The sequence below is a fragment of the Physeter macrocephalus genome, chromosome 3, assembly GCF_002837175.3.
Source record: "Physeter macrocephalus isolate SW-GA chromosome 3, ASM283717v5, whole genome shotgun sequence".
In the NCBI taxonomy this organism is placed as follows: Eukaryota; Metazoa; Chordata; class Mammalia; order Artiodactyla; family Physeteridae; genus Physeter; species Physeter macrocephalus.
In genome coordinates, this window is record NC_041216.1 from 30,073,182 (window position 1) to 30,095,133 (window position 21,952).

Sequence of the window (21,952 nt, forward strand, 5' to 3'; positions counted from 1 at the left end):
GCCGCTCCGCGGCATGTGGGATCCTCCCGGACCGGGGCACGAACCCGCGTCCCCTGCATCGGCAGGCGGACTCCCAACCACTGCGCCACCAGGGAAGCCCGAACCTGCAATTTCTAAATGAGATTCTCATTTCCAGGAGTGAGGGATAGATGTAATTATTGACTTTTTTGTTTGGCTATTACTGGTTCTAAAGAGACCTGGTAGGGACTTCCTTGGCGGTCCAGTGGTTAAGATTCCATGCTTCTACTGCAGGGGCTGCGGGTTCAATCCCTGGTTGGGGAACTAAGATCCCACGTGCTGCATGGCACAGTTGAAAGGGAGGGAGGAGAAGAAAGAAGGGAAGAAAGAGAGAAAGAAAGAAAGAAGAAAGAAAGAGAAAGAAAGAAAGGAAGGAAGGAAGGAAGAAAAGAAAGAGAGAAGGAAGGAAAGGAAGGGAGGAAGGAAGGAAGGAAGGAAAGGAAGGAAGGAAGGAAGGAAAGAAAGAAAAGCAAGCAAGAAAGAGACCCGGTAGCAGCAGGGTGTCACGCAGGAGAAAAGCAGGCTTCTGGGGGGCAGGTGGGGGGAGTCCACCCACGGCCCCCCAGCTCCCTGTGCTGCGACTGTGGGCTGTCCTCTGGGGCCGATTCTGTCTTCCTCAAGATGCACATACTTCAGGTCCCCTGATTGCTGCTGGACCAGAGTGTAGCAAGTGTTTCCTCGTTGCCAGAAGCCTTGCTGGTGTAACTGGGGGAGAAGCAGAAAGGCCTTTGCTTCCAGGAGCTCACGACCTGAGATGGGGGCAGCTACCGAAGTCAGCAGCCTATATCTCATCCCGGAGACCACACGGGGTTTGGAGCATCGGGATGCAAAAAGGATGGGGTTGGGGTTTAAGGAAAGTGGATGGCGTGCTGCCTGCCGCCTCGCTGCACCCCATGGACAGGGCTGTTAGTAGCCGCAGAATGTACGTGTTTGGGAAGGTTTTGAGGGACGTGGCCCAGAGCTCAGCTGGCCGGATGCACTTCTCCGGCAGATGGGCGGGGGGGCGGGGCTGCCCGGCGTCCATCCTTGTCTTCCAGGCCCTCTGACCCGGCTCTCCAGTTCCTGCACAAGAAGGTCCGAGACGGCCACGCCCCGGGGAGGGTCCATCAGGTCACCGCCGTCAGCAGTCTGTACCCAGGAGCCTCTCCGGGTTTCCTGAGGACGTCAGGTGGGGGACCCACGGTGGGCGGCGCCCGGGGCCACGCTCCAGACGCCAGGGGTGGCTCCGCCTTGTGTTCAGGTAGGATTTTCTACAGCGTTGCCGCGCATGACGTGCGCATGACGTGCGCATGACGTGCGCAGGCCGTGCGCATCGGCGTGGACGTTGTCAGCGCGTTGCCTGGAGACCATGTTTGCCCTGGGGAGCACCCCCTGCCCGGGGGAGACTGCCGCTCTCCTCTCAAGGTCCTCCCACCAGCATCGAGCCCGTAGCCCCAGCTGGCGACCCTGTACGGGACGCCGCGGCCCCCGGCCCCCAATGTGAGGGGCAGGTAAAGTGATGCGGGACGCGATGCATCCAAACGGTTCCGAGGGGTCGCGGCTGAGCCGGGTGACCTCACTGAACTCGTCAGCCGCTCCCAGAGGCTCTGTTGAGAGGTGTCGTGCCGGAAGCAGTTCACAACTGTGAGCTGAGAGATTCGTTCTTTCAGTGAACGTTGCTCCGGCCCCCGCCGGAGACAGGCCGTGCGCAGCCTCTGAGGGGCAGAGGCCCCTGTCCGCGGGAAAGGGCAGCCCGGCGCGGGGCCTGGGAGGCTCTGAAGCAGCGATACGCGCCGCTCGGCCCTGAGCGGGGCCCCCCTTCTGCTGTGGCCCTGCTGGTGGTCACCCCAGCGACCGCAGTCAGCTGGCTGGCGGCCTGCCCGCAGCGGCCTTGCATGCACGTGGGTTCTCTTCTGTGTGGTCTCAGGGCAGCCCCTCCTCGGGTCTCCCCGGCAGGGTGACCCCACTTCTGACGGCATCTCAGGGCCCCCAAGGGCACCAGAGTGGAAGCAGCCGGGCCTCTCAAGGCTTGGGCCCTGAGCTGGCACGGCGCCATTTCCGCGGCCTTCTGTGGGTGGTGGCAGGTCCCAGGGGCAGGGACTACCCGAGGGTGTGAGTACCAGGGGGTGGGGATCGGGGCCACCAGTGCAGCGGACGCGCACAGTGAGAGCTGGTCAGACGTCGGAAGGAGGGTGGGAAGAAGGGCCCGGTCAGGGACTGAGGCAGCGGACAGCAAGGCGCCCTGGCGGGCCCGGGCTCAGCTGTGTCACCTGGAGTGGCAGGAGGTGGGGCAGGGAGGGGGGCCGGAGGGGCACCTCATGGCTGTGGTCGGGGGGCCTGGTCTCTCCAGGCCTCACTGGAAACGTACGTGGTATGTGACACCCGTGGGGCTCACCTGTGTGAGTGTTGGGCCAGGACTGGAGGTGACGCCCGCTCCCCAGCCGGCTGGCTGGCCAGGAGGGAGGGAGCCACACGTGCGGGAGACCAGAGCCTGCCTGGGACGGCACGCCTGGCGCTCCGGCGTGGGGGGCTTGTCGTGGGGTGTCGTGCTGCTGGTTTTCAAGAAGTCCTGTCCTGCTTGGCCCTGAGCTATAGCCCGTCTCTCGCCCTGTTGGAGTGACGCCCCGAGCCGTCTGTGCTCTTGGCCTCCATCCCCCTCCATTCTCATGCCGCTTAGTTGCCCCCCCCCACAGGGATCAACCCCGCATGCCCCGCGTTGGGAGGCGGATTCTTCACTGCTGGACCACCAAGGAAGTCCCCAAAGTTGATTGTTTTAAATAATCATTGGCACTGTATGTATTTTAGGTACCATCCTATAGGTGTTCCTTTAGGGTTATGTGAATATACCCCGTTGCATGAGGTGCCATAAAAAATGTTTTAGCTCTGAAGCCTGTAACATGATAATTACTCCAAATTCCTGGGATCGGGTGAATTTCACGTGTCCTTGAATAAAGTGGCTGGGGAGGGAGACCAGATGACCCTGGGGGAGGGGTGTGTCAAGTAGAGTCTGTGGGCCTCCCCGGCGCACCAACCCAGGAGGTGCACCAACCCAGGAGGCCCGTGACCTCTTCGTGTCCCCATGTCCCCAAACAAAGAAGGAATGTCATGTCCCTGGTTGGGGTCTAGGTTTTCACCCTAACTCTGTTTAAACACACTCTGTCCAAGGAAAAAAGCTCCTGCAGTCACCAAAGAGCAGCTCGTCGGGACACTTCAGGTGGCCGCAGCCTCACAGCAGTCCTGGTGGAGCCCGTCAGCCATGGACCTTCAGCATGAAGCAGTCGAGGTCCGTGTGGTCAAGACAGAAGCACCGTGAACCACGGCGCGGCTCGAACCCGGGACCCTGCCTGAGATCGGACAGCCCGTCCCCACGTACCCGATGCTGAGAGAGATGGGACCTTTGGTGACATTATCCTTTGGAGACCGAGTGTGTTTCGTTACTGGGGTCACGGGATTGCTTAGGGCATGATGTCAGAGCCGGGAGGCAGCGGTTGGCATTGCTGCTCTGTTTGGAGCCTGGGCCTGCTGAGTGAGGGACGCCCTTCTGGCAGGGTCTCCTCCGCGGGGGGCCTGGGAAGGACGCAGGGCAGGAACTGGACCTCATAAACTGGCCGGAAGCTGCAGCTCCCACTCTGAGCAGCTCCTCTTCTGTGTGGTGAGCAGAGCAAAGGCTGGTTCAGCATCTGAGACCATGTGCCATGCGCTCGGAGCAGGCTGCAGGTCCCCCCCGGGCCCTTGGGGCAGTTGTAGCAGTCTTTAAAAACCAAACAACTTTCTTGAAGCATCTGTGAGTTTGTGCACAATATATAATGCAGCACTATTCTTAGGAAACGTGATATTAAAGAATCATTTTTTTAAATTCTTGCCCGAATACGGCCTTTCTCTTTGGGCGCCCATGGGGAGAGGAGATGATGCTGTTTCCTCCCGAGGGGCCGTGGCCTCCTCGGCTCCCTGGGGGCCACTCGGGGGAGTGTCCCCAGAACCCAGTGCCTCGTAAAGTGCCAGATCTGCTCTGAACCCAGGTTCTCTTTCAAAACTTACATGTCAGCCTATGGGAGATGTTTTTACATATTTGAACATAAGTGTGTATTTTAAAAGTACCCTACTTTTAAAAACAAGGTTTCTTTTCAGCAAAGATATTAAAATCGCCTTGTGCTGAACACACTAGCATTACCGTGCTCAGCCCTCAAAGGGCTTGTTTCCAGGCCCTGTTGTGATGTCTGTGACGGTCTCTTTCTAATTAAGCTTCCCGAGCCCTTGTTCCCGTCCAGTCCTGAGGTGCTGGCGTCGGTCATGCGGATTCCGGTCACCGCAGTGGGGCGGGGGCGCCTCACTGTCACACGAGGTTGACGGCTCTGGGCAGAGGGCTGAGAGGTGCGGCGAGAAGGGGGCACCCAGAGCCCCGCCCAGGAAGCTGGGGCCAGGGAGGTGGGCGGGGCTCCATCTCACCTTGTCCTGCTAGGTTTCAGCCCCACGTCTAGAAAGACCCTGGCCTACGTCGAGGTGGAACGGGTTTTGAGAGCCCTCCTTTTGCTGTAACAAGTCCCCAGTCCCTTATTCATTCACAGGTCTGACGTCCAGAAACCTGAGGCCCGGAGGGACGGAACGAGGCCCGGTGCCCTGGAGCCTGAGCTGGGCTGAACCGAGCTCCTGAGTTTTGCAGAGGAACATGAACTTCATCTCGAAACAGCTGGAAGACTGTCTACAGGGACGCCCGGAAGACTTCCTAAAGTCAGACCCGGCCCCTGCTCTTAGGAGGCCCGAGGTGGCTGGGCCGCAGCCAGTCCCGTGAGCTGAGCTGGCGGCGCTCGGACAGAACCGGGTGTCTGTCCTCAGGTTGTCCTTGGACTAGGGTCCCCGCGAGGCACACGGCCGTGAGGCGCAGGGGAGGGTGGTGCCTGGGGGTGCATCACACTCACCGAAAACACGGGACAAACCCAGATGGGGCGCCCGCTGGGTGTGTGTGTGTTGGGGGGTGTTTGTGTCACGTGTGCTCTCGTCTTTGTATCTGATTCAATCGTAAGTGTCAGTCATCGGAACGTGTGCTTTATTATGTTACAAAACCAGAAATTCCCACCAAAGCACAGCTAAAAAAATAACACATTTTCCCAAGATTACATTCCCAAGAGAAGGTAATAATATGGTTGGAACAGATCCATCAATACCGCTTGAAGAAGCATCGCCTTACGTTAACGACAGAGGTGGTGTTTTTTTAAACCTTAAAGCGTTAAAGCGCTTTAACCGATGAAACAGAAGCAGATGTTTGTGTCTGCAAGGCCGGCATGTCCGAGGGGACAGCGACACCGCGTTCTTGGTCCCTGCATGTTGGGGACCAGGGCCACTGAAAAAGCCACCCAAACCTGGGCGGGGTGACCGCCCCCAGCAGCCGGGAGGAGCCGGTGGGGACGGGGCAGCTGTGCTCAGCCCGGCCGGCGTCCGTGAGGCCCGGCCCAGCCCTCTCCCCGGCCGCTTCCCTCCTGCCTCTTCGCAGGTGTATCTTCTCTTGATCTTGGAGTTTCGCGCAGCCCGTCTTTGCTCCTGTTGCTGTGCGTGTTCCTGCGACCACGAGGAAGTCCCCGCCGGCTCAGTTCTCACGGCCGCTCCGCCGCGGGGGCTCATCACGCGGGCGAGGGGGCGGGGAGCCTGTGCTGGGCCCGCTGGGAGGAAGCGTCTCCCCTCCCTCCGGGTTGGGGGTACGCCCGCCCCGTGCCTGCACGTCGCAGACCCCCGGACTTCGGGGCCCCCCGTGGCCTCCCCACCAGCCGACAGGATGAGCCTGAGGGACGGCCCCGGGAGCCCCGGGGACTCAGCTGTTCCTCTGCCAGGTTCGTGGGCCCCGGGGAGCTGGGGGAAGGGCCTGCAGCTCCCAGCGGGGCACGACTTGGGGGCCCAGCGTGTGCCACTGGAGCGAGAGCCGGACACCACGGCAGCGGCCGTGACCCTGGGCTCAGACCCAGCCCTCCGTGCTTCACTTTCCTTGTCGGAAGCGCAGGACCAGTGTACTTACCCCGGGCCTTGTGAGGGTGTCAAGAGGAAACGGGGACGGCCCACCGGCTGGTCCGGTGCCTCCAGGGCGTGTGTCCGGGCGACCGCAGGCCCCCAGGAGCTGAGCCCCCACCCCGGGCGGTTGGTCTGTTCCCCGTGGCGCTCAGGCCTGGCTGCAGGCGGGGCCTCCTGGGTGCTGAGGGCACCCCCTTCCGCCCCCAAGGGGGTCCCCAGGGAGCGCATGGTGGGGGGAGGGGTGTGCTACCCTGGACGCAGGCAGCTGCCTTCGCACAAAGGCTTTTCTAAATAAGTAGAGCTGCTGTGCAGTGTTTACACTCCACGTCCGGGATGAAGCCCTGGTCTGGAGGCCTCCTGCCAGCAGGTCAGGGGCAGAGATGGCCCTGGGGCTCCGTCCCCTGCTGGCTGGTCTCTGAGCCACTCAGTACAGCTGACACCCCTCTCTCTGCCCAGTGTCCGCCTCTGAAGAGCCTGGGAACCTAACAAGGGAACTGGAACTTGAACACCCAGTCTTGAGAGCTCGGCTTCTGAGTGGACCCGCGTGAGGTCCGCTGCTTCCTAACTTCCCAGGGGCCGGGGGCTTGAGGGGGTGGTTATAGCAACAGGAAAACCCCCAAAGGGCGACTAGGGCTCCGTCTGCACCGCCTTCTGGCCTGAGGGCCCCAGACCGCAGGACTAACCACAGGGACCCAGGCAGAGGGAGGGACAGGGAGATGCTACGAAAGTAGGCGGCGTCTCAGCGTACACATTAGTCGGGAGTCCCTTCGTCCCACCTGCCTGGAACAAGGAGGGGGGTTGCTTCTTGCAGATGGAAATGGCCCCATCAGCTAGGGTGCTGACGCTGTCTCCCCCCAGCCCGCTGACTCCTTGGGGTGTCCCATAAAGGCCTGGACCCCCTCCACCTGCCTCCGTGCTGTCCCCACGAGGACAGGAGGGCCTCCCCCGCACAGAGCCGGCCCCCCCAGGGAGCGGAGTGGAGCCATGGCTGCAGGCCGTGGGCTCTGCCCTCCTACGCCTGCCTCCCATCCCGCACGCGGAAGCAAGTGACCTACCCCTGCCTGGTGTGGACCCCGCCTGGTTTGCCCCTCGGCTTTCTTAGCCCATCTCGTTTACACAGGCCTGGGAAGATGGGCATCCCGCTAGGCTGACCCAACATGAACGTTAAGAACAAAAGTTAATTTAAAAAAAGCCTCACCCACCAGGTAGAAAAGGGCATCATTTTATCAAATATCGACACTTTCCAGTGGTCTGGGGAGCCTGCTGTCCGTGTCTATGCTAAGAGGGCCACTGGAGAGAGGGGCTGCCGCCAGCGGTGTTGGCACGGGTGCTGGCTGGAGGCCGCCGACCAGGAGTTTCCTTGCCTCCGCGATTCCCGTGAAACTCTGGTTTTGGGGGCAGAAAGCGGGAGGTGGCTGCAGCGGGCTCGCACCAGCGGTCAGGCGTGCAAGGGCAGACTGGCGGCCTCAGGCAGAGACGTAGCCTGGAGCCTCGGCCCGAAAACGGGAGTGCTTAGGTACAATCACAGAGCCAGAGACATCGAAAAATACTTTTTGGCAGTCGGTCAGCAGAGCCCCCAGGACGGCAAGGCAGGGAGGGGGAGGCCCCGGACCCCTGGAGGACGGGTCCTGGGCCCGCGCCCTCAGCGCAGCTCCGGGAGCCCCTCGTCCCGGGCATGCCCCCCGGCCAAGTCCCTTTCCCGGCACAGCCCCGAGGTCCTGCCTCCCGGGGCAGTTGGTGACAAAGAGGAAGCAGACATCCAGCGCGGCTCCCGGGGCTCTCTGCTCTCTGGGTCGGTAGCACCGGGTCAGGGGGACCCCGGACGTGCCGCCCCCCCTCAGTTGGCCTCGCTCTCCGTGAACTCCTCTTTGATGGACTGTCTGCGGGCCTTGCAGTCCGGGAGGTCGAAGCCGAAGTCGGCCCACTCGTCGGGCCCCACGCCCCCAGCCGGGCCCCCGCGGTTGGGGATGGTGATGGTGTGGCGCACGCGGAAGTGCACGGCCTCCATGACCCGCTGCCGCTGCAGCTCCCCCGAGCCCCCGATGGCGACGGCGGCCGCGTTGCTGCTGGCGCGGATCAGCTGCTGCGCGCCATAGTCGTGGCTCTGCTTCAGGTCCTGGAGGCCCCTCCAGATGGTCATCCGGTGCTGGTCCGGGATCTTCAGGGCCCCCAGGTCCTGCAAGCGTAGCGCACACGGCCGCCCGTCAGAGGGCTCAGCGGCAGGCTCCGCCCTCTCCGCATCCCGCCAGGGGCTTCGCCTGCCCCTGCACAGCCGTCGTGGGACCACCAGGAGGGCGGCGAGGAGTCCACACCCCAGGGGCCACCTGTCCGGGCACTGGACGGTGCGGGGGGAGCAGACAGTGCGGGTCGGAGGAGGGGCAGTGCCGGGCCCGCCCTGTGCCTGGTGGTCTGGCCGCACTGAATTCTGCCCCAGACAGGTGGCAGGAGAGCTAAGAAGTGACGGGTGGGGACGGGGTGGGGGGGCGGGCGCTGAGGCCACTCCTGGGCCCTGAGCACAGCCAGAGTGTGGCACACGGAGCTCCCCACTCCCCGCACACCCACCGGGACCTGGAGGGCGGGCGGGGCCCCTCCCAAGGGCAGAGCAGGCTCCTGTGGCCCGCTCCCTCCCCCACCCCGCCCCCGGTGGGGCGCGCGCGTCAGCTGGTGAGGCAGGGTTAAGGTGCACTGAGCTAGCCCAGGAGGGGCCGCCAGGGATGGGTCGGGCGGGCATTAGTGGACACACAGCAAGGCAGCCCTCTGAGCCACCGGCCCCAGCTCCCTCTGGCAAACCCGCATCTCTGCCCTGTGGCCCTGGCTGGGCACGAGCCCGGACGGGCCTCTGACCCGGAGCCGGCTACGGAGCAGGGGCCGCGGAGGCTCCAGCCCGCTGAGCGGGAGCCCCCCAGGATCCGGGCGACAGCTGTGTCTCCTGGGCTCTGGCTAATAGTCATTACACTTGAGGCAACACCAGGCCACGAGCGCTCATTGCTGGGACTCTTGTTTAACCTAAAGACAAGCCCTGGCTGTGAGGTCAGGGGTCAGGGTGCCAAGGGTGGGGCGCTTGTACCCCGCACATCCTGGACCAGACATTCAGCTGCTGCGCGTGCACGGCAAGCAGTTTGGGCCTCAGTTTCTCCCTGTGCAGATGGCACCGAACTAGACCAGCCCCAGGACCCTTCTGGCCTTCGCCTTCTGCACTTCTTCGTGCCCTGGAGACAGCCAGTCCCCCAAATCAAAGGCAGCCGGGCCACAGGAGACAAGACTCAAGTCCAAATGAGGGGCCCGGGCGAGTCCCGTCCAGCCGCGTGAAGCCGGATGTCGGCACAGAGATCGGGCTGCTGGCGGGAAGGTTTTCCAGAGTCTCCAGCCCTCCCTCACACGGGGAGGACAGGACATGGAGGGGCTGCCCCAGCAAGGGGGGAAAGCTCCCTGCCCCGCGGACAGGGCCCTGCGCTGGTCTGGGGGTGGGCTCCCTGCACCTGCCCTGCCGGGGCCGTTACCTCTATCGTTAGGTTCTGCAGGTGGTAAATGTTCTGTAACCCCTGGGAGGTGAAATGCTCGATGCAGTTTGGACACCCCAAGCCTGTTAAAAAACTGCAGAGAGAATTGGGGAAATAAAGCAGCATTAACTTCTAAGAACCTGGCTGTGCGGCCCGGCTGGGTGGGAACCGGCCGCCCCACAGGTCGCCCGTGCCCGCCGGTGGCCGCGGTGTCGGGGACGCGCTCACCGGGGCACAGCCTCCAGGAACCCCTGGCTTGTTTGCTCTGCCTCCGAGCACCAGCTGTTGCTCACTCCCGGCATCCCTCACCCCGTCCGTTCTCAAGGCGGCGGAGCGTTAGAGCGCGGCTGCGCGGGGCAGCAGGCAGAGGCGGCCCCCGGGCTGGGGCCGGGCGACCGGGAGCCGCCAGGGCTGAGGTTAGTGGGTTAGCGGCAGCGGCCGGCAGCGGCCCACGTACCTGACCAGGCTGGGGTCGGCGTGGTAGGGGGGTGGCGGGGTACAGTGGGACCCCGAGACCACGGACTGGGAGCTGGGGCCGCCGTTTATCTCGCCGTTGGCCGGCAGGGCGTGGCCGTGGTTGTTGAGTATCGCGGGGCCTGGGCGGGAGGCAGGGGGGACGGTCAGAGGGGGCCGGGCCGGGCCGGGCCGGCCGGGCTGTGCGGGGGGAGGCTCGTAATGCTCGGCCCTCCCCAAGACCGGGAGGGGACAGAGGAGACCGTCCGTGGCCGCGCCTCCTGTCCCCGGGCGGGAGCTGCTGCCGGGAGCAGCCATCGAGAGCCCCGCGCGGGCCTGAGCTGGCGTGTCTGGAGCCAGGCCCGCCCTTCGGGCCTCCCCACCCGTCCAGGCCACGCTGCCCGCGCCACTCACCCATGGGCCCCAGGTTGGGCCCGGCTGCCGAGCCGTGCAGGGGAGGCTGGCCCACCAGCTGGTTGACCGAGGGCAGCTTGTTGACAGCCCCGTGCGCTTTGTTCATGGGCGAGAGGACGGGCCCGTAGGACGGAGGCTGCAGGTGGCTCCTGCTCGGAAGGGACAGCTGGGCTCTGTAAGAGGCACCTCCGCATATAGAGCCCCCCTGCTGCAGGGGCCTAGAGCCCCCCTGCTGCAGGGGCCTGGAGCCCCCGCCCTGTGCTGAGGTGTCAGAGCGCCCGCCTCCTCGCCCAGCCTCCCTGCCGGACGGTGGCCACACTCGGCCACAGGCCCGCTGGCAGGCAGGACCCGGGCAATGGGTGGGAGGGGGTGGGGGCCCCTGGAACAGGCCCTGCTCTTGGTGGGTCGGCGTCCCTCCCACCACCGCCCCTCGCCTTCACTCGGGAGCCGTTTGGGCTGAGACGCCGCAGCTCAGGGAAGGCCTCCCAGGGGAGGAGACGCCAAGCGCTGCCTGGTGCCACTGGCACCGTCCCTGCCGGGTCGCCCGGCCTCATCCTTCTCCCCTGGGCAGCTGGGCAGGACGGGCGGCCTGGGGGCGGGAGGGGCTGCACTCACGGCCTCTGCAGGAGCTGCTGCTGCTGCCGGTAGGACTCGACCAGCTGCTGGGGCACCAGCTCCATCAACTCCAGGCTCTCCTTGACCTTCATCAGGATCTCAAAGTTCTCCCGGCCCCGCACCTGAGCACGGAGAGGTGGACCCTCTGCCCGGGTGCGTGTGGGCACCGCCCAGCCCCAGCCCCAGCCCCGCCGCGCGGCGAAGCGCCTCTCCTTTCTCGGGGCTCCCCGGCCCCCCGCGGGCCGGGAGTCCCCCGACCCTACTTTCCTCTCCCGGGAAGCAGGTCTGGGGGAGTCTGGTGGGTGGGTCTCCTGTCCGCACAAACCACGCCCACCCCTTCCTACCCTTGAGACTTTGCCACACTGTCCGCCTTCCCCTTTCCGGAGCTCAGCACACTCGGGGTGCTGGGATGCGGGGGCGCTGAACAAATACGGGGCTTTTAGAACAAGGAACTCATTCCGCTTTTTTTGGAACTCATTCTCGAAAGACACACAAAATGATAAGCTCACGTCACGGAGACCAGTCCTAGCACAGCGGGTGGGGTTTCATCCGAGCTGGAATGGCCGCATCACGCCGCAGGCTGTAAACTCACTTTGGTGGCGTGGCTGGGGCCTGCCAGGCCGTGGGAGCGTGGGATCCCTGGCGCGCGCCCTCCCCGGCGGCGGGGCGACCTGCACTGCGCCACACGCTGCATCTACAGCGCGACCCCCGCGCTGGGGCCGCGTCAGGCCAGCTCTCTCTCTCTCTCTCTCTCTGAGAGCTGGTTCTCCCTTCCGGGCCCCGCAGCCTGCAGAGCTCGGGGTCTCAGCTCTCAGGTGTGCCAGGCTGCACCTGCCACCCTGGGGGCCCCAGGTGCCCCCCACTCCCCGCTGCCCCAGCCTGGGGTCCGCAGACGCGGCACGCTCACGTGAATGTAGTAGGTTTCCTCGTCCCCGTGCCGCTTCTTCTTCACGTTGGCGCTCAGGGCGGGGAGAGCAGGGGGGCTCTGCTTGAAGGCTGGCGGGGGACGGGGCGGGGCAGCTTCGTGAGCAGGCGGGGAGGAGGGGCCCCGCGCAGGTTAGCCAAGCCGACCCCGCCACCCGGCGTGAGCCGACCCTCCCAAGGTGCCCCTTGTGGACAGGCCCGGAGACCGCTCACCCACCCGCACGAGCAAACCCGGGCGGCCACCCGCACTGGACGGAGGGGACCGGGGGCGGCCACGCGGGCCGGGCTGGCTCTGTCCCCTGGACACGGGCTCGTGCGTTTCCCCCGAGCCCCGAGACAGGTCCGGCTGCGTCCTGAGGGGGGCCTGGCTCTGGCGCCCCCGGGTGGCCCTCCAGCCCCGCGGCCCCGGCCCGGCCCCGCTCACCGCGCTTGCTGGCAGCCCCGCTCTTGGCAGCGCTCTCGTTCACGGCCTGCTGCTCGCGGAAGTGGTCTTCATCTGCTTTGCGGTCTCGGCCGGGACAGGCACAGATGCGGCCCTCGAAGGACCGGCGGCCCAGCACCTGTCCGCTGTCCAGGGGCACAGCCGGGACCGTGAGCTTCGGGGCCCACCGTCCCCACCCACCTCGGACCCCACAGGACCGGCCTTGATGGGCCGAGGGCTCAGGGCTGAGTGCCCAGCTGCTCTGGGACGCCAGGTCCCCCGCGTCCCTCCCGAGGCAGCTCCTGCCTGTGCTGAGGTGTCAGAGCGCCCGCCTCCTCGCGGCCCCTCCCAGCACGTGGCCTGCAGGGCTCCTCCCCAGACTCGCCTCCGGGGCCTGCACCTCGCCTTGCTCACGGCCTCCCTGTCTCTCCAGCAAGCCCCCCAGCAGCAGGGGCCCCAGTCCCTACCGCAATCCCTCCCCGGCCCCCGCGGCCAGCAGACTCACTCCCGTGTCTCCAGGGTGACGATGATGAGGATGGGCCGCCGGTTCATGCCCCCGACACAGCTGCTGTTGCACATGAAGTTGTACAGGATGGTGGTGAACTCTGTCCCCACCTGCCACAGGAGGGGCAGGGAGAAGCTGTGCTGTCAGCACGTGGGCCCCAGTCCACAGGGCTGGGGGCTCCTGGGCTTCCAAGTACCTGTCCCTCGCACCTCTGGGCAGGCGAGGGGGTGCTGGGCCCTGTGGTCCTCTGCCGCCTATCCACCCATCGCCATCCATCCCCCACCCACCCATCCACCTACCTATCCAGCCAGCCAGCCACACAGTACACTGAGTGCCATGTGCTCTGCTGGCTCTGGAACCAAGAGAGCCATGTGGTCTGGTTGCTCCAACCACCTCCCCTGGCACAGGCTGGGGGTTGGCCCCAGAGGCTGGGTGTGATCAGGCACATGCACAGGCCTCTGTGGGCACAGGTGTGTGTTTTGCAAACTGTGTGCTCTTCTGGGCAGTAGGGTGCATGGCACAGCTCTGGCAGAGGGAAGGACCAGAGCCGTCCGAGTGGGCTCCCAGCACACACCCGTGTTCCAGGGAGTTTGTGGAGACAGTGAGATGTGAACCCGGGACTCCTGACCCGTGGGCATCCCAGGACCGCAAAATGGGCAGGTGTCACGGTCTCTCTGGGTCAGGATGATGGCTTAGGAGACCTGGCCTTCCACAAAACTGCTGGCACGTGGCAGCCACCAGGGGGCGGGAGAGACCTGCTTTCCTGGTCCTGGAGGTGCCAGTGAGGCTCCGGGGAGGGACGGCAGGGTGGCAAGCCCTCCCTGGGCCCCGCCAACGTAAGGGCTGTCCCTAGGGAACCTCAGGGGGTCCTGGGGGTCCTGAGGGACCAGGTACAGTGATGGGGCCTGGAAGGGGGCTGCCTGGAGGACTGGGTACAACTAGGGGCGGGGGGGGCGTCTCAGACCCAGGTAGAGGAAAGGTGAGGGCTCACCGTCACCCGCCCACACTGGGAAGCATGGCCCACAAGGCGCATCGCTGGGACTCGGTCTCCACCTGCCATCCTGGCACCCCCATCCCACCGTCACTGGTGGGTGCCACCCCTACTTCTCTCCACCCCAGCTTTTTACCCCAGTCCGGCCCGCACATCAGCCCCAGAAACTTCTGCTGCCTTCAGGTCAAAGTCAGACCCCCAGGGTCTCTCCGCCCCCGCCCACCTCTTGCAGCAATCCCCCCCTGCCTCCCCCCGACCTCCGGGCCCTGCAGCGCTGTGCCCCCGACCGCAGGTCTCTCCTCTCCCCGCGGCCCCCCAGCTCTACCCGGGCTAACTCCTCCTGACCTCAGCCCCTCCATCCCCCAGAGCCCAGGCTGGGGCGTGGGAAACGGACAGGCAGGAAGAGGGGACACGGGGCCGGGCTGAGGCCCAAGGGTCAGCAGGCCCACCCCGCGCTGTAAAGCCAGGGATGTGGACGCCTGGAGGGGACCCCCCCCCGCCCCCCGGCTAGGCAGTGTAGGTGGCCGGAGCCCCACCCACAGGCAAGGGAGGGACGGACATGAGGGCGAGGGAGGATCTGCACAGCTCGGGGACACTTGCGAAGTGACCCGAGGGGTCTCTGCCCCGAAGCCCTGCCCCCTACCTGCGGGGGCTCGTAGGGCACCATGACGCTCTGCCTGCCGGTGACAGGGTCGTCCACGTACTGCGAAAGGTTGTTGCCCTCCACGCGGATGAGGTGGCTGGCGGGGGCAGACTGTCCTGCCGACAGGGGACGGACGCCGCTTCAGAGAGGTGCCAGCCGGGGTCTGCGCCCCTGTGCCGGGCGCATCGCGGCGGACTCGGGCCTCCCAGTGGGACTCAGACCCGCCGGCAGCCCTCGTGCACCCGGGGCACTTGGCCCAGCAGCCCTGCTCCCCGCTCACCTGCGGGCACCGGCACCCAAGGCCCCAGGCAGACCTGGCAGGACATGACACGGGACAGGGGAGGGGGGGTGCGGAGCCCACGTGTCAGCCCCTCGCGTCGGACCTGCCGCCTCCAGGAAGGAGGCCCCGGGCCAGCCCTCTCCTTCCCGCTGGGGCGCTGGCCGCCGGGCACAGGAGTGGGTGGGGCAGGGACACTCACCTTCGTTGAAGTCGCGCCCGAGCTCGTGGTTGGGGCAGCGCTTCACGACCTCGGTCACGTGCTCCGCCTTCTTGTAGATGGGCATGGCGCGGATGACAGTGCCCGGAGGCGGCGGGGTGGACACCTTGATCTGGATGGGGCACGTCTTGGCGATTTGGCAGTAAAGCTTCTTTAGTAGAGGAGAGTACTGCAGCGGGTGGGGACCGGGGTGAGGCTGGCCTCCCAACTCCACACCCTCGCCCGCTGTGCCCCCCGCCAGGAGTCCCGGCCAGCGCACGCCTGACCCTCGGCTGAACACCTCTGGGCTTCCTTCCCGCGAAGAGCCTCTCCCCGGCACCCACCCATCAGTGTATGGCTGGTGTGGGCTCAGAGAGAGCAGCTGCTCTGAGGGCCCCGTGCGGCCAGGCTGAGACGCTTGGCCACCTGGATCTTACTGGTTGGAGAAGTAGGTACCATTAGGTCCATTTTATGGATGAGGCCAGTAAAGGCCAGCATGGGGAGAAGGAGCTGCTGGAGAGCAGGGCGGGGACGGGGGCGGGGAGCCAGGTCCAGTGCATCAAGCCTGTGAACCTTAAGCCCCCAGACGGTAGTAGTTGGAAGCGGGGAGGGTTCAGCCTCATGTCTCGGGTTTTAAAAGCCTGGAGTTAGGTTTTCTGTCCTCTGTACAGAGGAAACCTGCAGAGGGACTCCCTGGGCCATCCTCTGAGGGGCCAGCCCTTTGGCTTACTTCTGGCCACTGCGGGTGGGGGGCTTTGACCTTGAAGCCCCAGGACCCCCAGCCCAAGACCTTGACCCAGGGAGGATCAGATGACTCCCGGGCCACCTGAAGGGACCTCCAGGGCGAGCGCCCAGAGGTCCAGGTGGACCACCCGAGGACCCAGGCCAGCTCTCACGAGTTCAAAGTGACCCTTGATGGAAGGGTCCCTTGGAAACAGGGGTGCCCACTCGTTTCCAAGCTGGCTGTCCCCCAATGACTGGCTCCTGGGGACCCATCAGGGCTCCTCATGGCCCCATCCTCCAGGGACAGTGGGAGACATCAGGGTCTCAGAGTCCCAGGATGCTTCCTGTCCCCATGCCACACCCCTGGGCCCCCCACAAGCCCCGGGGGACTCAGAGTTACTCCAGCCACAGGGTCCTGGAGAGCCCCCCGTCACATCCACCATATGGTCGCCAGGGAAACTGAGGCTGGAGACGGGGCTGCTGCAGACCAGAGGACGAGCAGGTCTGATCCCACCTTTACCGGGGAAGCTGGAGCCTGACACCCTGACCCTCTGGCCATCAAGGGGACACAATGGACCCTCAGAGCCTCATACCCCCAGCAACTCCAAGCCCAGGAAAAGCAAGGGAGGTGGAGCTCACCCTGAGCCCAGGAGCGAGGGGTCCCCGCACCTCGGAGCCCTTGGCCCTGAGCAGTGCAGGATGTCCTTCCTCTGATGAGCTGAAACCCCGCTGGAAATGCTGACCTGGCGTGGGGTCTGAGGGGGCTCGGGGACAAGCCCGAGCTGAGGTCTCCCTAGTGGTGTCCTGGGGGATTGGGACCCTGTCCAACTCCTCAGCGGTGACTTCAGGACGAGCCCCCTTAGGCCCTTATCGTGGAAGGGAACCGGATGCCCACAGGGCTTGTCGCCTCCCGGGTGCCCCATCCATCTGTGTCTGTGACCCCGCTTCGGCAGGAAGGGGCATCCCCCGCGGGTGTCGGTGGGCCCTCAGTGGGCTTGGGGCCACACAGGGGGGCAGTCCCGCTTCCCGGGGAGGTGACCGCTGACCTCCTGGGTCCCCACCAGTACAGATGCTGCCCCTTCACTCCCCAGAGCACCAGTCTGGGAGGTAAGCTGAGCAACCTGTCCTGAGGGCCACACCCAGGGCAGCAGTAGCCCAGCCCAAAGCAAACACCAGTTGCCAGTTTGGTGCCCAGCTCTCTTGTCCACCACGTGTGAGGCTTCGGGACCCGTCCCTGACCTGAGACAAGCGTGCAGTTAGTTTCCAGAGGAAACTGCCTGGTGAGTGTCACGGAGGAGCTCCAGGGGCCTACTTAGGGGACTTCCTGGAAGCGGAGGGCCCCACAGGGAATGGCGGGCCTCAGCTGGACTTCAGGGACCTGAACACAAGCAGTCGTGGAGGGAGAGGCTGGGATTCCGAGAGCCATCCACTCAGCAGCCTTGGTTGAGCGCCTAGTGTTTGCCAGCCCCTCGGCTCACTAAGGAAAATGGACAGAGCCCCTCAGCCCCCAGAAGAAACTAGACTTATAGGAGGCTCATGCCTGAAAGCCACGCAGCCTCCCCGGGGCCTCCTGCAGCGCTGGTGGATTCCAAAGGGGGGTTTCTTCCCCTGCAGGTGTCCCACCTGCCTGCGGAGGGTCCAGCGAATGAGGTGACCAGGACTGGGTGGGGGGGCGTGTAGAGGACCCACAGAAAGCTGGCCTGGGCTGCGGGGTGGTCAGCAAAGGGGAGAAGGCGTCGGAGGCCTGGCCACTGTGCTGCAGTTCGGGCTCTGGGTTTGACAGCTGGGATGCCTTAAACCACTGGACACCTCCCCGCGTCTTGATGGTTGGCCTGTGATGTGCTGCTACACCTACCACCCCTGAAGCTCGCCCACCGTGGAAGCGCGCGCACGTGTTCCTGTGTGTCCTCATCTCCAGGTGAGGTGGCTCCTGGCCTCTGGTATGAGCTGGGGCAGTGGGCTCAAGTCCAAGGCTGTGGTTGGGGAGGGATGGAGCCGAACGGGCCCCCAGGGGCAGGCCAGCCCTGCAGTCCCCTCTCCGATGTCGACCAACCACGGCAGGCAGCCCCAAGGAGGGAATGGGGCCAACAGGGATGGAGCCAGGCTCCAGGCGCAGCCTTGGGAGGTGCAAAGCCGCAGCTCCCAGCCCCCGGCCCCCTCCCCAGGCTCCCGGATCGCAGCCACTTGGCTTCAGGGCCCCGCCCCCACCAGCGCAGCCTTTCCCTCTGGCCTGCCCGCCCCCCGGAGCTGTGGACGCCCCGCCCCTGGGAGGAGCTGCTGGGAGCTGTCCCTGGTACCGCGGGCAGCGGCCGCCTGACCGCCCTCCGAAAGCCGAAAGCCGGCTCGGCTGGGAGCGCAGAGCTGCCTGGGGTGCCTCACCCCGGCTGGCGATAGCGTGGAGAGAGGAGGCTCCTCCCTCTGCGTCCCTGGCAAGGCCCCCGATGGCCTTGGGTGGGCTCACTCCCCGTAGTGGTGTCCCCAGCCCAGCGCTGCCCTCAGCTGGCTGCTCACGCCGCCCTTGGGCACACACACCCGGTCAGGCCCCAGCCCCCCAGCAGGGGTTGGACCCGCGGACGCCCAGCCTGGCCCAAGCCGGGCAGCGTCAGGGAGGGATGCCTGAGGTCTCCCCACCCTGGTAGCATCAGGTGGTGACACCTGCGGCCGCTGGTCTGCAGGGCAGGAGGGAAGCCTGGGAGGGGGAGGGGGTAGGCCTGGATAGCCAAACCTGGGGGGTGGGGGCAGGGTGGGACCTGGAGGGAATGAAGGAGCTCCCCCAGCCCCTCCCCTAGCTCCTTCCCCTCCTCCCAGAGCTCCGGGGCCTCAGGCCGCCCTGGGCACGGGGCAGGGAGGAGGAGGGCTCCTGGGTCCTCATCAATTTTGTAAAAAAGGTCACGCGGAGATGCTTCTTCTCGCCTTCCCTCCCTCCTGCCTTTCCTTCCCTAGAACCGCTAGATGGATGTGTTTCAACAGATTCCGAGCCGATAAAATCTTATTTATCTTCGGCGGTTGACACAGAGCCGTCAGGACTTGCCTGTTCGGGGATGCGTGAGTTCCTTCGTGTTTGCAGGAAATGGTTTGCCCAGACGCTGGTGTGTGCCCATCCTGCCCCCACCCGGTTCCTCTCCTCCGATCCACCCCACCCCCTCGGTCCACGATAGGCCCGGCCCAGCCTGGCTGGGAGCCTCGGGCCTGGCAGGGCTGGTGCAGAGGGTGGCGGGCGCGGCGTGGTGGCTATTAATTTCCTCACGCCTGCTCCCCTGCAGCTGGGTGCCCAGCACGGGCAGGTCTGGGCAGAAGGGGAGTGGAGAGGTGATAATAACTTGTCTGTCATTTTCCAGGGACGTGTAGCATCTTGCAAACCGCAAATACCGTTAACCAGCTTGGGTGAATCTGTTACAACAGATTCTGGAAGACGGGGCCTGCAGTGGGGGCTTTATTTTTTTTACTGATTTTTTTATGGACCACTTTTATCTGCTTTCTGTGCGTGCGTGTGTGTGTGCATGTACGGGAGCTCACACCCACATTTCTCTCCTCTCTTGGGTTATGGACCCTTTGAGGACCTCCCCAAGGCCGCAGACCCTCACTCACCCTAGAAAAGCCCTTGTGTCTTCACTCAGCGGAAAGTGGCCAGGAGCACGGGGGCTCTGACAGGTGTCAGGGAGGTGACCGGCCTGGGGGGTGACCAGCACCCCAGCCTGCTTCAGAGCACCCACGCTCAGAAGGCAGCGAGGGTCCACACACAAGGAAACCCACGGCCAGCAGCCCACCTCGGCTGCAGGCCTGCTGGTTGGAGGCTCCAGCGGCCCTCTGGCTCCGGAGGGGTGCCACAGCCGGTGCCTGGCCAGCAGCAGATAAAGGAGGCTGCTCCAGCTCCCCCTTTTCTGTCAAGAGGCTGTGTGATGAGTCTCGGTCCCGACTCCAAAGGGCCTTGTCGATCCGCTGGCCCCGCCCCGTGAACAGTGCGGGGAGGGGGTCCTGCACACGCCGCCCCCCCGTGAACAGTGCGGTGAGGGGGTCCTGCACACGCCGCCCCCCCCCGTGAACAGTGCGGGGAGGGGGTCCTGCACACACTGGCCCCCCCGTGAACAGTGCGGGGAGGGGGTCCTGCACACGCTGCCCACCCCCGTGAACAGTGCGGGGAGGGGGTCTTGCACACGGGGGGTCCCATGGTTATCACTTTCACTCTGGCCTCAGCCAGAAGCTCCTTCCCAGGGCGGAAGGAGCTGCCCAGAGGCCGGCCCTTCCTCTAGCTTCAGCCACACCCTCACGGGCAGGGTGAGGTGAGCCTGGGCCTCCATCTGGTCCTTGTTCCGTAACCCAGGCACAACATCTGGCCACCCCGGACCCTGAGGAGGGGGTGAGCGGTACGTGTTCCGAACGCTTGGGACAGGCGGGGCTTGAAGGGAGCCCCAGAACTCCGGCCAGCGGCCGCCCCTCCCACCCCCAGGGCACGAAGAGCGTCCCTAGCCCAAGCACCACGCTCAGCCTCAGCCAGGTCCAAACATGGTCCCCTCTGTCCACAAGCTTGACTTTGCCAGCTGGAGAGCCTGCCTGGCCTGGCCTCCTTTGAAGACCGGCGCCCCTGCTGCAGGGGGCATCCCCCAGCCGGCCTCATGGAGAGAGCACTCTGGCAAGAACCCAGCCAGCAGGGCTGTGGGCCGGGCCTCAGAACTGCCCGGCACGGGGCGGCGTGGGGAGGCTGCCCACCAGCCCAGCTCCGCCCGGCCCCGGGAGGGCCCCCTTGACGGCCAGGGGGAGGAGGCCGCCACTACGCACAGCCCATCCCACTTGCAGCCTTTTGAGCTGGCCTGGCCTTGTGAGCACGGTGAATGCAAAAGGGTCAGCGGGCAGCTTCCGCTCACAGGACAGTCCAGGAGCCTCTGCCTGTGGGCCCCCCATTCTGGACACGACCACTGTCCAGTGTGGGCAGTTCCGTCCCCCAGCGCCCTGCAGCTTCCAGATGGCCTGGGGCTGGACCAGCGGCAGGAGGCGGGGGGATGGCGGGAGGGGAGGCCAGCCTGTGGCCACAGCTGTAGCAGATACTCAAGGCGGCCCCTCCGGAGGGCCATCACGTCAGCCCCGACGGGAGCCCTGAGGATGGGCCCTCCTGTCTCTGACCTTCCTGCCACGGCAGCTGCAGGTAAGTCCCCAGTTCAGGACCACAGGTAAAGCCACGCCCTCCAGCCAGGAAGCAGTGAGCGCATCTCTTCACTAAATCAACTCCACTCCCGGCCAGCAGGAGAGGAGCCCCCGGGGACCTGCACGCCCTGGACACGTGGGGTGGTCACTTTTCAGCTTTTAGTACAGTTGGCTGCCATCGAAGTTTTCACTGGAACCTGTAAATAGCCAGCGAAGCATCTGGGGCAGGGAGTGCTGGCTTCTACACATCTGACCCCGCAGCACATGGCGGCTCCCATCACATCAGCACCACCTTGGTTCATCCTCTCCGAGGCCCTGGAAGCACTGGCTGCCCCCTCACACCACGAGGACCCAAGGAGGAAGGGGGCGCCTCGCCCTGGGCAGGTCTGCGATCCTGGGGGAGCCTGCCTTCAGGCCACTGCGTGTTTCCCCCAACAGCCTCTGACTGTCCACTTCACTGAACCCTGTGCACCTTTCATGGGACCTTCCTGCCCTAGAAAGAGCTGCAGCACACTCACAGCCCCGATCGTGACCGGTGGAATTTCAGGGCCTGGGATCCATGAACTTGAGCTTGGCTTCCAAGGTTGGGACCTGAGAAAACCCCAAAGCAGATTTCCCGGACAGCCAACCACAGGGACCCACCCAGCTTGGAAGCCAAGCTCCAACTCGCTCCCCCAGGGCCAAGGTCCAGGGCACTCAGGACCCCCTGGCTGCAGCAGTGGTTCTAGGAGAAGCTGGGGCGCGAGCTCCCCTTCGGCCCTCATTTTCCCAGCTAGAGAGGGGGCTGAGGGCACCGGAGGGTGGGGCGGGAACAGGGGGCCAGATTCAGGTGCGGGAAGAGGAGGAGGGGCGGGTCCCAGGCCCTCCTGACCTGTAGCTACGTTTACCTCTGAGCCTGGCCAGCCCTGGAGCATTGTAATTATAAAGTGTTCTTTATGATAGAGGAATATATATAAAGGAATTTTCATCAGTCAATAAAAATCAGGCTGCTAAGGAGAACTGGGCAGGCTCTCCCCGCCCAGCGGCAGCTGTCACTCACTCACTGACAAACAGTAGTCACAGGCTTGCTAGGCCCAGGCGCTCCCCACCAGGGCAGGCCCTGGACCTCTGAGGGGTCAGCCCCCCTCACCACTGGTCCACTGGGTCCCGATGGG

At 65.0% G+C, this 21,952-nt stretch overlaps 1 protein-coding gene across 1 annotated transcript in view; it reads right to left on the minus strand.

Annotated features, from left to right (window-relative positions):
• Positions 1–6,667: 6,667 nt before the first annotated feature.
• The window catches only part of TP73 (tumor protein p73), a 55,498-nt gene continuing 40,213 nt past the window's right edge, over positions 6,668–21,952 (minus strand). Inside the window, exons 5-15 of the mRNA XM_028487944.2 lie at positions 14,940–15,126; positions 14,461–14,576; positions 12,827–12,936; positions 12,325–12,467; positions 11,884–11,972; positions 10,977–11,098; positions 10,362–10,510; positions 9,952–10,090; positions 9,495–9,588; positions 7,197–8,170; positions 6,668–6,774 (exon numbers count right to left, since the gene is read on the minus strand). Of these exons, the coding sequence (XP_028343745.1) occupies positions 7,832–8,170; positions 9,495–9,588; positions 9,952–10,090; positions 10,362–10,510; positions 10,977–11,098; positions 11,884–11,972; positions 12,325–12,467; positions 12,827–12,936; positions 14,461–14,576; positions 14,940–15,126 (1,488 nt within the window). The 3' untranslated portion in view covers positions 6,668–6,774; positions 7,197–7,831. The remainder of the gene's footprint in view (positions 6,775–7,196; positions 8,171–9,494; positions 9,589–9,951; positions 10,091–10,361; positions 10,511–10,976; positions 11,099–11,883; positions 11,973–12,324; positions 12,468–12,826; positions 12,937–14,460; positions 14,577–14,939; positions 15,127–21,952) is intronic.